Raw genomic sequence first — 16,065 nt, 5'->3', positions numbered from 1 at the left:
GCCCGTGTCTGTGCTCCATCGCATGCGATTTTATCGCACGTGCTGTCAAACGCTTTTTCGTATAATATTGCGATTATTTGGATGATTTTAATAATATAACGATTATGAAAAATTAAGTTGAGATTGTTCCTACAAAACACCACACATTTAGTTTGACAGATAAAATCGGATGCGGCGTCCGACGAAATCAAAATTTTTTGATTCCGTCGTACGACGAAATCGCACGTCCGACGTTATCTGTCAAATCCCATATAAAATTTTGACAGGCCTTCCGATAAAATCGCATCCGATGGAGCACAGACACGGGCCTAACCGTGTATCTCGGGGACCGCCTGTACTTGTTCTTTTTGTGCATAGCAATCGACTGTCAAAAACACAATAGCGTCTTATGTCAATACATGACCCTACGGTCGTACATGCACCAACCTTACCTCAAGTTACAGTGGAGCAAAACGCAGCGTCGGCCATTTTGTTAGAAAGAAGTGTGCTTCGCAGTCGCAAAGATCCGAAATTCGCATGAATTTCGGGACCAACACGGGCCAATCGGTTGCAAACTAGTGAAAAAACGCGTGATTGAGACTCTTTGAACGATTTCAGCATACCGATTAGGATGGAGGATAAGGCTATGCTTAAAGATTTAGACCAATGGATCGAGCAACTGAACGAGTGCAAACAATTGACCGAATCGCAAGTGAAAATTCTGTGTGATAAGGTAGGCAGCAAGACAACGATGATGATGATGACGATGGGCGCAGTGGACGCGGTGAACCATACCCATGAATAGTGTAGAATTGTGTGCTAGAAAGAGGATTGGCGAAGGAAATGCGGAGATTTTAGGTCTGCTCATCTGCGCTTGACAGTGATCTAATATCGTCGATGGCATAGCGAGTGGGTTACGCCAAGGGAAAAGTGTCTCGAAATTCAATATTTGCTTCCACCATAAAAGGGGCATAGCCGTTTTCGCTCGCAGAATGTGAGAATGTAGTGATCTTTGTGCGTGAGCTGATGACCTCTTGCCATTTGCAATTGGCTCTAGATTTCTTATCGTGTATATTAACGTAGGAAATGCAAAAAGTGGCAAAAATCCGCATAAAATTCAATCGTGTCCTTCAGAGATCAAGAACATCCGCCAGCCGCAAAAAAATGCGAGCGGTTGAGTGAGCGAGATGGATTGAAAGATCGATAGCAGAAACAAGCAAAGCCGCTATACACCTGAGCGAGACGACGGCGCAAGCCGTGAGAGTGAGAAAGCTGGATTGCTGGAAAAGTTTTGCAACTTAACGGCACTCTAGGCAGCTCACGGAAGTCCTCCCGTGACGGAAAATCGGCGCAGAAAAAGGCATCTTTCTCGCCACATCTCGATACTTTCGATAGAGTGTTGTTCATTGTGCGTTCTTAATTGAGGGAAAATGGAGATTTTAAGCACGGCCTCCATGCAAAACCCCTCTGCAAAGGAATGCTACGTTAAGATGAGTGAAAGATATCGCGTATGCGTGTGTGTATGTGTATGTGTGTGTTTGTGAGGGCGTATGTAAGATCCATTGTCGCGTCAGAGTCCTCCATCAAATTTGCTCTATTGGTCACGAGTTAAACGGCGAAAAGGAAGTTTTGCGAATCGCGCGCTGTACGAGCGTTGTTGTTGGCCTGTAAATATGGAGAAAATAATAAGATAATCAAGAGCCGACCTGCTCTATGTGCAATCGGCAATTATTAGCCATAAAGTTTTGCTAGCGACTCACGCACGCACAAACACACACACACACACACACACACACACACACACACACACACACACACACACACACACACACACACACACACACACACACACACACACACACACACACACTAATGTACCGATTCTACGGCCAATGAGTCACAGCACTGTTGCCGATGGTACAAGTTGATGATGACAATGACGATTGGAAAGGATGCATATGTGTGCGTGAGCTTTCAACTGTCGCATGCATTTTGAAACCGCACCGCGTATTGAAAATATTTGAAAATTTTAAAATGCGTTAAGTATTATTTACATACGCTGAACAGCATTTTCGTGAAGCTCCCTCTACAACTCCTGTCCAAAGATGAGTTGAAAAAACGTGAGTTGTGTAGCAAATTAGTGTAACTCGAAAGCTTTATCTTATCTGGACAATGTTAATGTTTTAATCAGCGCACAAGTTTCTGGTGGATCTGATGATGATGACGATGATGATGAAGTGTAAGCCTAAATGAAAAAGCTGTTGGTATTGGGAGCAGGTACTTAAACGCTGTGAATTTATTGTTTTTCATATATAATCGAACTGCTGAAATGGGAAACGATTTACAATACTTAATTTGAACGACACACATCGAACCATAGTCACATTTGTACTGTGATTTGCAATTAAAATTCTGCATAAGTACAGCGGCTGATTGGATAACAATTACGCACCAGGAACCAATATTTTTTTGCTTATCAATTGATGAGAAAATGTTATTGCGTCGACCCGAAATTTAGCCAGTAAAACTCAAAACACGAATATCACACACACACACACTCAATCAAACTGCGTCTGGCAGTCCTTCAAGTCTGTGAAGTCTATTTTTAGATGCAATAGCTCACACCACTTCCCCATCCTCTGACCCACCGTTCGTAACCAGGGTCCGGTACTTGCGGCAGAGTTTAGAGATAGGCCGCGCAAACAAGTCTTTTCGTGGACACCTATTTCACCGGTTCAAGATCTTGGCACTGGCACAAAAAGTATGCGCTTCCGTTTGATCATCCGATCCGGTGCAGCACGACGCACCGGCTTCGTTTGTGTGTTACCTTGTCTCAGTTGTGGCCTACGACGTATCGCACTTAGCTGGCCACCACCGGTTGAATGAACGACCGGTGCCACACTTCCGGATGTAGGTAGGATGGCACAGGTGCATGAAGATTCGTTTTGTTTCTGTCTCATCATAAGGTCTCAGACAAAAAATGGCCGTCTACAGGGCCGGTCATATTCCCCTTCGGCTTAGAAGTGCTGTCACTTCCTGCGATGAAAAACGAATAATCGTTATGGCCGATAGAGTTCATAATGAGGTTGAACTGTTGTTACCCCTTCTGTAAATCCTCATTTAACTTACCTTCCCCGAGTGGCGAAGGATCGGATCGCGGGGATTGAATGCGAATGCCAGTTCAAATGTCATTGGCAAGCTGCCTTGGCGCTAAAGGATTACACCAGATACTACTAGATTGACTACTATTTGCAATGCAGTAACTTATCTGCACTGTTTGTATTGTGTGGCGAGTTCTGGCAATCATCCGTTAGGTCTGTAAATAGTCAGTGGCAGCGAATGGACACATCATCTGCCAGTGTGTGTGTGTGTATGTGTGTTTCTGTATGAATGACCGAATAGTATATTTTTATTATTTCCTTCATTCACCACATCTCGTCGCTCCATGCGTGACCGTATCGATTTGCCACTGAAAAAAGCGAATGATGTGTGTATTGATATCATGAGTAATACATGCGTTTCGTCAGAACTTGGTGTTATGAAAACCAGTTCGATCTTGTTCAAAATTAATTGTTTCGAAGTATCGACAACAGCAAGTACTTGGGAGTTTATTAAGATCGTAGGTAGAGAGAGTATTGCGCCTAAAACTGTACGCACATAACATTACACGTTCGGATCCGTCAGTGACAATGTTGTTCTATGATGTTTATTTTGCTTGTCCTCGAATAAAAATCCTCATCTGGAAAATCATTGATAGAAGCAAGGATTACATCTCATCATTACACTGATAAGGTGGTGCGTGCGTACAAGTGGGTGAGATGAATAGTACATGATGATTGAAGTAATTTGAATAGATGAGTGAAGCAAATATTTAAATGGAATTAAAATAGTAATATTAGCGGAAATTGGGGCAAGTGTGCCATACGGGGCAAGAGTGCCACCAAGCATTTTTCCTTAAAAACTTTAGTTTAATGATCAATTGTGTATACAGTTGGTTGCTTTCCAATGACAAGGTATTCTGAGCCTAATTTCATACAGACCAATCGATTTTTCCCATTGTTTCAAACTGATTTATATTGAGTTTCAAAATTGAGCAGAATATTATAATTTTTTAATCCAACCAAATAAGCTCTCAAAAATCATGCGAACAATCAACCGAGAAAATATTTACAACACCGTATAGCTGAGAAAACGTGAAATTTTTTGTGGGTTTAGATGAAAAAAACTTTCTTTTTGTCACTAAAAAATTCAATTTCAAAAAAGTTACAACTTTTGGGGCAAGTGTGCCATCTCTGTTTGGGGCAAGTGTGCCACCATCTTTCATAGGCGCGAGCTGTCAAAAATGTAAACATTGTTGTAGCGTGCTGCGGAATGGTGCGCTATTGTGAGCGGATTCCACCCCGGAAAACAGAACAGTAACAAACCATATTGTGGTACAGTTGGTGGTCAAAAAGGGTTCATTGAGGACTAAATACATGTAGGAATACATACACTAGTGGTACAAACGTAATAATTTCCAATTATCTAAGAAACACGGTTATTTTAACCAGGTGGCCGTCTTGCCCCATACGAGTGGCACTCTTGCCCCATAGCCCAAAAAATAACGTCTTTTTGGACCCTTTTTAAAACGCTTCAAAAACTGTTTTGTTTGCACTTTTTCAAGCGAAACTCATTTATAAGTGAGGAAATAGATGTAAAATGGTTATGAGATTAAAATCGGCTTTTGAAAAACACGTTTTAGTGAGTTATGACTTGAAATGTTTAAGGTGGCACACTTGCCCCAAGTTCCGCTACTCGTCATTAATGACGTACCCGCAGTAGCTGCTGTGATTCACAACAATATATTTAGTTGTTATCAGGTTGTTTGTCATTCTTGATATGTTATCTAGGTATTAAATATTGCCCTGCTTGATTCGATATAGCCGATATGGTAGCAGCAATGAGTATGTCAACTGGATAGGAAAGAAATTTATTTATTTTGATGTACTTTCTTTGTGTCGGCTTAACTCTGTTTAAAAATTAACATAATTGGTTTTCTTTCTTTCTCTCTCTCTCTCTCCTTAGGCGAAGGAAATTCTATCGAAGGAGTCCAACGTACAAGAGGTAAAATGCCCGGTTACAGTATGCGGAGACGTTCATGGACAGTTCCACGACCTGATGGAGCTGTTTCGGATAGGTGGACGATCGCCGGACACTAACTATCTGTTCATGGGCGATTACGTCGATCGTGGCTATTATTCGGTTGAAACCGTAACTCTGTTGGTAGCACTGAAGGTAAGCAAGGACGCTGGAAATGCCAAATCTAGAGCAAGCTGTAGCTAAATAACTTCTTGTTTTACGCAGGTACGATATCGCGAAAGAATTACGATCCTTCGCGGTAATCACGAGTCTCGGCAAATTACGCAAGTTTACGGTTTCTACGACGAATGTCTGCGGAAGTACGGCAATCCGAATGTATGGAAGTTTTTTACGGATTTGTTTGACTACTTGCCGCTAACGGCTCTGGTAGATGGACAGATCTTCTGCCTGCACGGAGGGCTTAGTCCATCGATCGATACGCTTGATCACATTCGAGCACTGGACAGACTTCAGGAGGTGCCACACGAAGGTCCCATGTGCGATCTGCTCTGGTCCGATCCGGATGACCGAGGCGGTTGGGGCATTTCTCCACGAGGTGCAGGCTACACATTTGGACAGGTAAGTGTGCTATGATGGATGGATAGTGTGCTTAAAAAAATATCGAGAAATGTATTGTATTGTGCTAATCATTTCTGATCGTTTTAGGACATTTCGGAACTGTTCAATCACACAAATGGGCTAACATTAGTGTCCCGAGCGCATCAGTTAGTAATGGAAGGATACAATTGGTGCCACGATCGTAACGTGGTCACAATTTTCTCTGCACCGAACTACTGCTACCGTTGTGGAAATCAGGCAGCATTGATGGAACTGGACGATGCACTCAAGTTTTCATTGTAAGTATTAGTAGTATAGTGGCACAGCATAGAATGGAGAACTCAATCGGTGATGTATGGTTTTTGATGATTGTTTTTGTTTTGCTCCTTTCACGACAGCCTACAATTTGATCCAGCTCCGCGTCGTGGTGAACCACACGTAACCAGAAGAACGCCGGATTATTTCCTTTAAGAAGAATATCCTTATAATATGATGCTGAAGAAATAGCAGAAATAAACAAATTAAGCAGGTACACCACACACCGAGCGATTAAAAGTGAAAAAGGAGACAGAGCCAGGCCAACACTAAAATGCATCAAGAAAAGTAGAGGAAGAAAAAAAGGCAAACATGTTAAGCAAACTTGGCGTAAAGGTACAGAAAAAATGACAGAACATAAAAAAAAAACAAGAAACATAACGCGTAAAGTCTCGTACAACACATTTAAGCTTAATAATTACATCGTAATCCAATAACAAAAAAAGAAATGGAAGATCTATTATTTAACAAAACGAGGGGAACATCCAACAGAACGACAGCGATTTTTTGCCAAGCAAATCAGCATTGTGTGAAGGTGGTACTGATGAAGGAAGAAAAAAGGAAATAAAACAAAACCATCGCCCAGTTTTCGCCAAGGCGTTCGGGGACTCTATCATAACATCGGATAAATTAGTACCAGCCAAACGATAACTGCAGCAAGGACCATTGAATGTAACTCAGTTCAGTCGCATCGTTGGTCGACGTAAGCGACGGATCCAAGAAGCAGGTTAACGAATGAAGTGTAGCCGAAGGTTTGGCTCGGTCGGGCTTGTCGAACTATTGTGCAGCTTATTTCTGAAAAGAAGTCCGCACAGTAAAAAAACTAAGGAGAGGAGAAAAACAGTTTAATTTTCACACGCCACACGATTGATTTTCTAAATCTCCCCTCAATTGCAAGGGATTGGTAGAAACGGGAGAAAGGGTATGCATTAACAAAACCATCGCCACCATGGGCATGAAATCCCGCTTGTTGTGTAGACGCGCGCGCTCGCTCGCTTGTCTGTATGTACGTGTGTGTGTATGCGTGTGTGTGTGTGTAAAACATGCTGAGAAGAAGACCGATTTGGTGGGCTTGCAAATGATCAATCAATAGAGAAAGAAGTTGCAAAGTGCACGCTGTGCTGTCCTGCGTTGCAACTAGACTGCATCCTTTTCGGATGATGAAACATAAGAAGGTGGAGCAGGAGAAGGAGGAGCAGATGGAGAAGGAGGTTGAGGTGCAGTAGTTTTGAGAAGAGAAATGGGTGAACAGTAATACTACTCTACTACTACTACTGCTACTATTATTACTTAAGGTAAAGGAAAGGAAAGGAAGCAAAAAAGAATGATGTCGAAAAGTATCCGTCTGCTTGAGAAAGGAGAAACGAAACAGAAAGAGAGAGAAAGGAAAGCAAAAGAAAGGATTGGAAATGATGTGCACATTATATGAAAGTATTTGAAAGTCAGAAAGCGTAAGAACTCTACCCCCTCCCGTGTCTTTACACGTTGCTACCTACACGACGACCGGTACGTTATGATTCCCAATATCACTCTTTTTATGGTTTCATATGTTGTGTTCTGGTTCCGATATGTATTGTGCATTAGTAACCACTTCCTCCCTCCCTCCCACTAACAGTTAGAGAGCAAAAAATGAGTAGCAGCAGGACCGAAACGCGTACGCGTACACTGGAACGTCGGTGCGTCGGTGAACTTCCGATTTTATGCTGAAAATAAGTAATATTTATTACTCATGGGACGCTGGGTCGTGGTAGTGTTTGCCGATTGTGCGCTGTATGGGCTTGAAGCTAGAATGTCACAATAAACGTATGCAAATTATACACTTTTGTTACTTGTTTTCTCTCTCTCTCTCTCTCTCTCTCTCTCTCTCTCTCTCTTTCTTTCTCTTTCCTGTCGTGTATTGATTTCATATGGAGAATGAACACAGAATAATTATCGTAGTTCAGACTAAACCGAAGCATGAGTTAAGTGTTGATAGTACGGGCACATCGATCGAAATGTGAACAGCGAGCCGAACGATAACTGCATTACCCCTTTACTTATCTCGAGCTATGATAACACTCCGTAAGTTGGTGATTATCATTGACGAAACACACACACACAAGCATACGCACCAAACCTACACAAACAACCTGCGGACTTACGGGTGGGCGTGTAATGCGTGCATGATATTATCATTGGTAAATCAACCAAACAGCTCTTTTTCATCACCATCATTGCAATAGCGTTTCGTTTGTTTAGATCGCTTACATGTTTGCCTTCTTTTTCCGTCATTCAATTTTGCTTTGCTATATCGTGTGTAAGGGTGCAGGAGGAAGGGGAACGCCGCTGCCACTGCGTGTGTATCGTGCGTAGCTCTGGACATGCAATTCGATTTCGATGCGTGAGAAATTATTGGATAGAAGAGCAAATGGGAAACACATTGAAAACCAATCAACGAGGTGTATTATTCGGAAAGGAAACAAACAAACGATTGATTTCGTGTTATGTCTTATTGAGATAGAGAGAGATACACCGGGAGCGGGGGGCAAGCGTTTGCATCAGGGGGAGGTGTAATTCATACACAAATACATATACACCCAATCACGTCGGATAATACCGATACAATATTTCTAACAGCAAAAAAAGAGCATTATACACATTTCGTTTTACTGTAATGGTTTTTACGTTAAATTGGAAGAATGGTTATAACATTCGCTAGCTTCTCAGCATACATGCAACAAATAAAAAACGTAACAAATGATGAAACAAAATCTGATCGTAGGCGGCTACTACTGCTACAACAATCACATCTATAACTTCTGGCGATACGGCACTACGGCTTCACGCGCTCACGCCAATCTTATTATAGTAGGCTTACAACGTGACTTGTTTGTATCACATAGTAACCGAATATTCAGTCACACGGTCCCTGTTGCACCGGAGGGGTAGGTTCACTGTTCACAGATAGAACCATCGATCCTAAGGCTGCGGGTTTTTACAAGAATCAGCACGTCTACCATTAGAACGGCTGGCTCGGCTGTGTTTCTTATTTCGTTCACTCGTCACCAGGCATACTTTGCATCTAACAGCAGCAGCCGCAGCAGCAGCATATCTATATTGTTTGCTTAAATGTAATGTTGATTGCAGGAGTGATGGTTAAAATTTTAGTACCTATTTATTTTGTATACCTTTTCTGGTAGAACTTACCGTTATGCTATACGTAGCGAGCTTGACTGAAACTGTCCAGATTCGCTTCGTCTCATCTGCTCTTCTTTTCTATTACCAAATGCGTTGCGCTTAACGTATCTGAACAAACTCCCCTTTTGATAATGGGCAGGCACATGGTAAATGTTTTGAGCTAATTATTCGCAATGAAGTTTGGATAATGCCAACCAAGGATTATCGTTGCATTTTGATGTTTACCGATGGAGTGATATTCTTCTTCTTTAGAGCAATGCAACCGTTACCGGTCAAGGCCTGTCTGTACCACGTTGTACCACGTTGCAAAGGCGTTTTGAAAGGCATAGTAACATTTTATAAGAAGGGGATGAGAAGCAGCAAGGGGGTTGCTTATTAAAATCATGAAAATCCGTCTGGGTAGGAAGCTAGTAAAAACGACATCGGATGCACAGCAATGATCGTCAACTAAGCCACAAACAAATGAAACATTTACTGTCAAACTATATACACCCCCCCCCACAAACACACACACACCACAAAAACTTCATTTTACATAATCCTTGTTCGTGTATGCCAGGCAGGAGAGATTGAAGTGAAGCATACAGGGAGAAGAGAGCAAAGAGAAAGAGAGCACGCCCGCGAATGGTCATTGGAAATCTAATAAAATTTACGTTTTAAATAATAAAACAGTAGTATATCTTCTAGAGAGTGGAACGTATTGTATTACCAGTTTTTGAGTATTCATTTAAATGATTTGTCCCTACTTCTGCTTCCCATTACCGTCATTCTTCGACGGGAAAGTTGGCATGCCACGTGAACGCACCGAGCGGTCCTGTTTGTGCACCGAAATCTACAAAATCGTCTCCAAATGCATCAACCTCGTGAAAATTCAATCCACCGTTAGTACGGCGAAGATCCCCCCTTTCCTCCTCACTGCCAGCAGCAACTCTTCCCTGGACTGGACCAAGTTTGTCAGGATGCCATTCACGGGTGTCGTGATTACCTGTAAAAGAAATTGTAATGATATAATTAATCGTACTACCCTCACCAGTCCCACATTCGTACGATTCTTACCATAATGGTCATCGTGTACAATAATAGCATTGCACAGAATCACTAAACTACTGAACAAAATGAAACATATTTTATCGTCCATCTCTTGCTGCTGCTTGTCCGTTGACCCGGTTGGTGCAAGCGCGTGCGATTGAATAAAAGCGGTTTTAGTGAGGTATTTGGCTCTTATATTTACAGCCCCGCGAGAGTGTCATTCAAAGCGAAAGCGCTCTGTAAATGTACCTAATCGTTAAGCTATCGGAAGTTAATTTATTTTGCTTTACGCTTCATTTAGCAATTGAATCTTGCAAACCGCCAGCCGACCATTTGTGGTAAATGCATTATGTTCGTTCAGTTGCTTCGTTCGTTGCCTTTAGCTTTCGGCCACACCATTATAACATCACAAGAAACACGATGCAAACGATTGGTTTTATTGGTACACATTAACCAGTTGTATAAAGTTTTACATGTATTATAGTAATTTATCGTTCTTTTTTTCAAACATGAAAAACTTTAAATCTAAATGTGCACTCGTCCATAAAAGTAAATGCTTTTGAGTCCTTTATTACAAAAACAAACCCGACGACCGCAAACGGTAATGGTATTCTATTTTGTTTTTGTCCCTATTAAACGGTTTTCCTCGCATCTCTTTTTTAGAACGGAATTTGGCACCACTTACACAACGTTATAAATATTTCCCATCTCGTATCGTGTTCTAGTCTGATTATTTTTTTTTGCTGACTTTTATCATTTTATCGTTTTTTCTATTTGTCTATTGCCTCTCTTAGTATGATATTTTACAATTTCCTGCAAGTTTACGTTACACGCAACTCTCGTTCTAGAAATGACATCACAATTTGTTGTCTAGATTGTAGCTCGTTTTAATGCTCCTGCTCCATTTATCATTGATGATTGCAAGTGATTGTATAACGATGTCTATAATACATACATTGCCCTTCTTACGTTGTTCTACAAAATGGGGTTCATTGGCGAGTAAAATAACTTGAAATACTAACAACTCTTACTAAGCAAAATAAAACTGCTCTATACTATAAGAAACGTTAAAACCAATTGCTATAAAACCGACAGATTTAAAATGTAATGTGATTTGTTCTTTTTGTTTAATTTTTAAAGAGTACCAACTAAGCACGCATCCTTTCACAACACTAGCCTAAGTACAATGCGATCAATTGGATAGCAGGAACTAAAAAGGGCAAGCAAATCGCCTCGAACGAAACGACAGTGGAGTATGGAATAAAATAAAAATGTTCACCTATGCCTATTTGGTACACTCGTTCGATTGTGGGATTCCTTGAAACATCTCGTTCAGTGTGCTCCATTGGCCAAACTTCTATAACGCACCGACTGTTGTAGTTGTTGTTGCTGCTGCTGCTCACCCTTCGGGCAAGTTTGGCCCGTTCCATTAATATGCACCCCGGACGAAACTACCGTCGAGGCGGACGTACTGCTGGATGCGCTCACATCGTCCACCTTGTCAATGCTTGATGACTGGGAAGAGCTGCCATCTGCTCCATTCGTTAAACCCAACCGAAAGAGCTGGCTCCGTGAGAGTTCATTCAGCCCCTCGCTGCTAGCAGGACGGGCCAGCCCTTCTGTAATAAGCTGCTGGGCGATGTTGATTTGATCCATACCGTTGGGCGCCGTATCGTACAGTTCCACGCCTGGAATGGGTGACGTTTCGCGACCGTGCAGTGAGCTCTTGCTGTTCCGGTAAGTAACAATTTTTGAAACAATTTTTTTCCACTGAGCCACTAGAATTGGAAGGTAACAACGGTACATTACAATTACAGTTACAATTTGGATGAATCAATGGTGCCACATGTGGTGCACTTACCATATGTTAGCTCTTCAAATCTGGTCACAGCAACCGGATCCCACTCTTCTTCTCCGGTAGCAGACGCGGGGTCAGGCATCAGATTGGATTGCTGGGTGGGTTCTACCCTGGCCAGGAAACATTCTATCGCCTGGAATCGTAATGCTAGGAAATCGGGCTTGAGTTCGTACACTTCGTTCGGGTTTGTATACTGATTGTCGCCATAATCGACGAAAAACAGATCGAGCACCACCTCCCCTGGTTTGTATTCGTTCGGTAAGATGGCACTGATTTCGGCCCGATACCATTTGTTGTCTGCATTGAACTCGACCGCCACTATCTGTCCGAGGTAAGGTTTTCGAAGCCGGTGAAGTTCGCGGTTCTGGTTCTGGTTGTAGTACTCAGTCATGCTTAGCACGAGCAAATCCAGCTCGGTCGACTGTGGTCCAACCAGCTGGACGTAGAATTTGCTCGGGGACACAATGGTCGATACAAATACTTCCATCTGACCTGCGGCAAAGCTGGACGAGTTTCGTTTTTCGACGCATATTTTCGGTGAAGTCGAGTTCAGCTTCATCCCTCCGTCACTTGGTACCGGCGTTGGAGCAGAGCTTGTCGGGGGCGTCCTGATGCGGGGCTCTCGCGTCTGACGGGTTGGGTCGGCGAGCATTTTTTTGCTATCATGATCTTCCCGCACCTTCTGCGCAATGAGCTCCTTCGCTACCTTTATCTGGGAGGCAGTACCGGTTATCATGACCCGCCGTTCCGTTTCACTTCTAGCCCGACCTTCGAGCCACACTTTAGCCATTGATTTGCGACAAATTTCTTGCAGTTCATCTCCGCAGCGGCCAAGAATCTTTCCACAAGCAGCCTGCGGTACAATCACCTCCTCCGTAATGGTTATGGGCCTTGACGTTTCCTTCAGTACCATTTCTTTCGCCTTCTCGACGGCAGCTTGCGATGGACCCTGAATGCGGCACAGCTGACTAGATTCATCGTGGTCAACGAAATTAATACTGGCTCCGGTAGACTGTTGAATGTGCAGCAACGTGTAGCCCTTGCGTCCGATCACCAAAGGGATGAGACTGTTCGGTATGACAATTTCCGCCACAGGAGCGTCCTGTTTGGATGTACTTCTCGTAAAGAAATCCACCAAATCGCCAGTCGCGTTCGATCGCCTTTTCTTAAACAGCATGTACAAGTAAGCTCCACTAGCTCCAAGCAAAGACAATCCTAGGATGAGCGGGATTGCTGGAGCTGATGGCTTCATCTTGCTGTCGTCAATGGATACCGCCAAGGACGATCAAGAAAATCCTGCAGGGAAAAGGTGTTGGTAGAAGAAATGATTGTATGTAAAAATAGATTCTATTATCTGACGTCAAAAGCCGCCTAACTGTGACGGTTCCGATAGAAAGACTGAAGACGTTATAAAAATTGATCTCTACATTTCAGATGCAACTAGAACGTGAGTGATATTTAAGACTCGTAATGACCGAAAGCGTCGGATTGGAACGAAACCGGCCTCAGAACCGAATCATGCGAAAAGGCTAAGCCAAGTGATATTTACCATGCCTCCTCAATGCCATCTCATATGTCAACCTTCTTTTTTTTTGTAAACCATTTCGACTAATAATAGAGATATGACATAATAATGTTGGATATGAATAGTGCGCAAGTGGGTAAGTAAATCACTTCACCTGCTGTAAATTAACAGCACAGTAAGCCTCTCATTATGTAAGGGGCGACCGAACACGGCAAGAAAATGACTCACTTTTTCCAGCTACTTTGTATGATGTTAAAAATGCTTGATGGCAAACTCTATTTGTTTATATTACGATGACCATAAAAGCCAATGCACACCGCGTTTGAATCGGAATGTTTCCAAGTACACAAAAAAAACAAATACTGCGTGTCCTTGAACTTGGCAGGCAGCTTGAAAGACTGCCTAATGTTGAATATTTCTTCACACTGAAGGCCGGATTGCAAACGCTTCTACCGGAATTCATTACACCGTTCTTAGTACTTACAGCTGTATTTACTCCAGGGAATAGAATTTTCGCTAGTTTTGAAGCAAAACAATTCAGTTGTTGCTGAAGTTCACATCAAGGCAGCAAGTGTTTCCGGGAGTGTCACAAACATAGCACAGAGCGATCAGTAATAATTCTGCATGATTTATGCTGATTCTCGGTTCTCTGAAAACGGCGGAATTGTAGTACAGTTAAAATCCGGCAACTTTGTTCGTAAAATTTGTTCCGAAACGTGAATTTACAACGCGCTTTGCAATAGTATGCACATGTATCTGTCAAAAATTACAGTCATCGTCAAGAAAAGACTTGCTAAGCAATGAGCAGATTCGTTGTGAAGAAGTTTGGTGGGAGTATATTTAATTTTTGTGTGTAGTGTTTTACTTTGTGCAACATATAGAGAAATCCATATTTCATGGATGATTGAAGGCATAACAAATCAATGTAATCAACAAGAAAACTAGTTGTTGCGTAATTTTTGAACAGCCTGTAAAGCAACGGATCCTAGTTGACAGTTAAAAAGCCAAACTTATCGTTTTGGTGTCAAACAAACAGCTGACAAAAGTAGTGATGGGCAAAAATACGAAATGTACCGGAATGGTTTAGGTGCACCCATCAGGTATGATTTTTGAAACACAAACACGTTCTAAAAAATTATCATAACTTTTTATGTGAAGCAACATTTCTTTTTCTTCTTTTTGGCTCAACAGCCGTTATCGGTCAAGGCCTGCCTGTACCACTTGTGGGCTTGGCTTTCAGTGACTTATTGATTCCCCCCATAGCAGGATAGTCAGTCCTATGTATAGCGGCACGGTCCATTCGGGGCTTGAACCCATGATGGGCATGTTGTTAAGTCGTAAAAGATGAAGACGAATTTAATTGTTTTTTTTTTCAAAAATTGACACATTACTTATGCGTCATCCATCAATTAAGTAACGCTGATAGAGGGGGGGGGGGGTCATAAAACGTTACGATTTGTTACATGGCCGAGAGGGAGAGTTAAACATTTTTTTTAAACAACAAATTGTAATACACGGTGATTTTTTTTCTTGACATTAAAACCATTGCGGTTATGCCGGGCTAAAATGGATTTAGCTACTTTTTATGTACTCCAGACCCGAATAGTCCATCATTGCTGGGGGACCGGTTCATACGAGGATTGAACCCACAACGGAATTTGGTTACCACGGATGGACAGACGGACGGGGAAGCTTACCAAAGGATCGTCGTAGAAACATTGTATTCCGTTACTGCGATGACCGCAGTGGCACGCATTCGATTGTGAAGGCACGTATTTCATGATAGTGACACGCAATTCGAGGCAAATGGCACGAGATTCAATTGTAACGCTGGTAACAGGTGTAATGCCAATACAATTCCGAACAATGGAGATAATAAAGATAATAAATAATCTCTTTTTTCGCCAGAGTTGATCATCGGTCGTAATTTTTTATAAACATACATCGAAAATAACTATAGGTTTAAATTTTTTATTGTTATTGGTAATTATTCAACGTAATTATGTCTAATTGAACATTAAATTCTTATATCTAAACTTAAAAATTAGTCTTATTTCACCAGGTAAGTCCATGCTAATAAAATGTTGTCTCTAATTGCCGAAGTGCTGAAGTGATAATCGTGAAAGGAGCTGAACTTATTAAACGTTTTGCACATGGCTGTTAGTGGGCCATTGCTCGCATGAACATTGTTCGAGTTGGCAAGACGTAATGTGTCACGCGAGCACGAAGGGCTTTTACAGGTGCATATAGATTTAAATTTTCCAGGAGATAAGGGGCGTCAATCTCATTGGTAAGGATTTTAGATACAAATGAAGCCTGTGCAACTTGCCGTCTAAAAGCCAGTGGTTGTAAACCCATTAGAGAGCAACACTCGTGGTAACTAGGCGAATAATTAAGGCACAACCAGGGTAGGGTTCGGAAAGCTAATCCAGTAAACTTACGCTGGATCGAGTCTATTGATCCAAACAGCTCTAGAAGGCGCCCAAGTTACAGAGTTGAATTCTAG

General features: G+C 42.1%; 3 protein-coding genes across 5 annotated transcripts; 1 reads left to right on the top strand and 2 right to left on the bottom strand.

Moving 5' to 3' along the window:
* Positions 1-420: 420 nt before the first annotated feature.
* LOC121595315 (serine/threonine-protein phosphatase PP2A) lies at positions 421-7,787 on the top strand. The gene is made up of 5 exons (XM_041919224.1): positions 421-712; positions 5,044-5,253; positions 5,323-5,676; positions 5,764-5,954; positions 6,054-7,787. Exons 1-5 carry the CDS (start codon positions 611-613, stop codon positions 6,124-6,126), a joined length of 930 nt encoding a protein of 309 aa, XP_041775158.1. The 5' UTR covers positions 421-610; the 3' UTR covers positions 6,127-7,787.
* A 2,039-nt stretch (positions 7,788-9,826) lies between these two features.
* Positions 9,827-10,322, bottom strand: LOC121595316. The gene is made up of 2 exons (XM_041919225.1): positions 10,204-10,322; positions 9,827-10,132 (listed from the first exon to the last, which is right to left on the bottom strand). Exons 1-2 carry the CDS (start codon positions 10,283-10,285, stop codon positions 9,912-9,914), a joined length of 303 nt encoding a protein of 100 aa, XP_041775159.1. The 5' UTR covers positions 10,286-10,322; the 3' UTR covers positions 9,827-9,911.
* Positions 10,323-10,906: 584 nt separating this feature from the next.
* LOC121595314 (tudor and KH domain-containing protein homolog) lies at positions 10,907-14,397 on the bottom strand. Of its 3 annotated transcripts, none has more exons than XM_041919220.1 (3): positions 14,044-14,397; positions 12,038-13,330; positions 10,907-11,954 (listed from the first exon to the last, which is right to left on the bottom strand). In XM_041919220.1, the coding sequence occupies exons 2-3, from the start codon at positions 13,284-13,286 to the stop codon at positions 11,509-11,511; spliced, it is 1,695 nt and encodes a 564-aa protein (XP_041775154.1). In that variant the 5' UTR covers positions 13,287-13,330; positions 14,044-14,397; the 3' UTR covers positions 10,907-11,508. The 3 variants fall into 3 exon arrangements, with proteins under 3 accessions (XP_041775154.1, XP_041775157.1, XP_041775156.1); XM_041919223.1 differs by lacking the exon at positions 14,044-14,397 and adding an exon at positions 13,788-13,953; XM_041919222.1 differs by lacking the exon at positions 14,044-14,397 and adding an exon at positions 13,584-13,771.
* Positions 14,398-16,065: the final 1,668 nt, after the last annotated feature.

This window comes from Anopheles merus, chromosome 3R (assembly GCF_017562075.2).
Source record: "Anopheles merus strain MAF chromosome 3R, AmerM5.1, whole genome shotgun sequence".
Taxonomy (NCBI): Eukaryota; Metazoa; Arthropoda; class Insecta; order Diptera; family Culicidae; genus Anopheles; species Anopheles merus.
The sequence above is the reverse complement of the archived record's forward strand: the minus strand, read 5'-3'. Positions and strand labels throughout refer to the sequence as shown.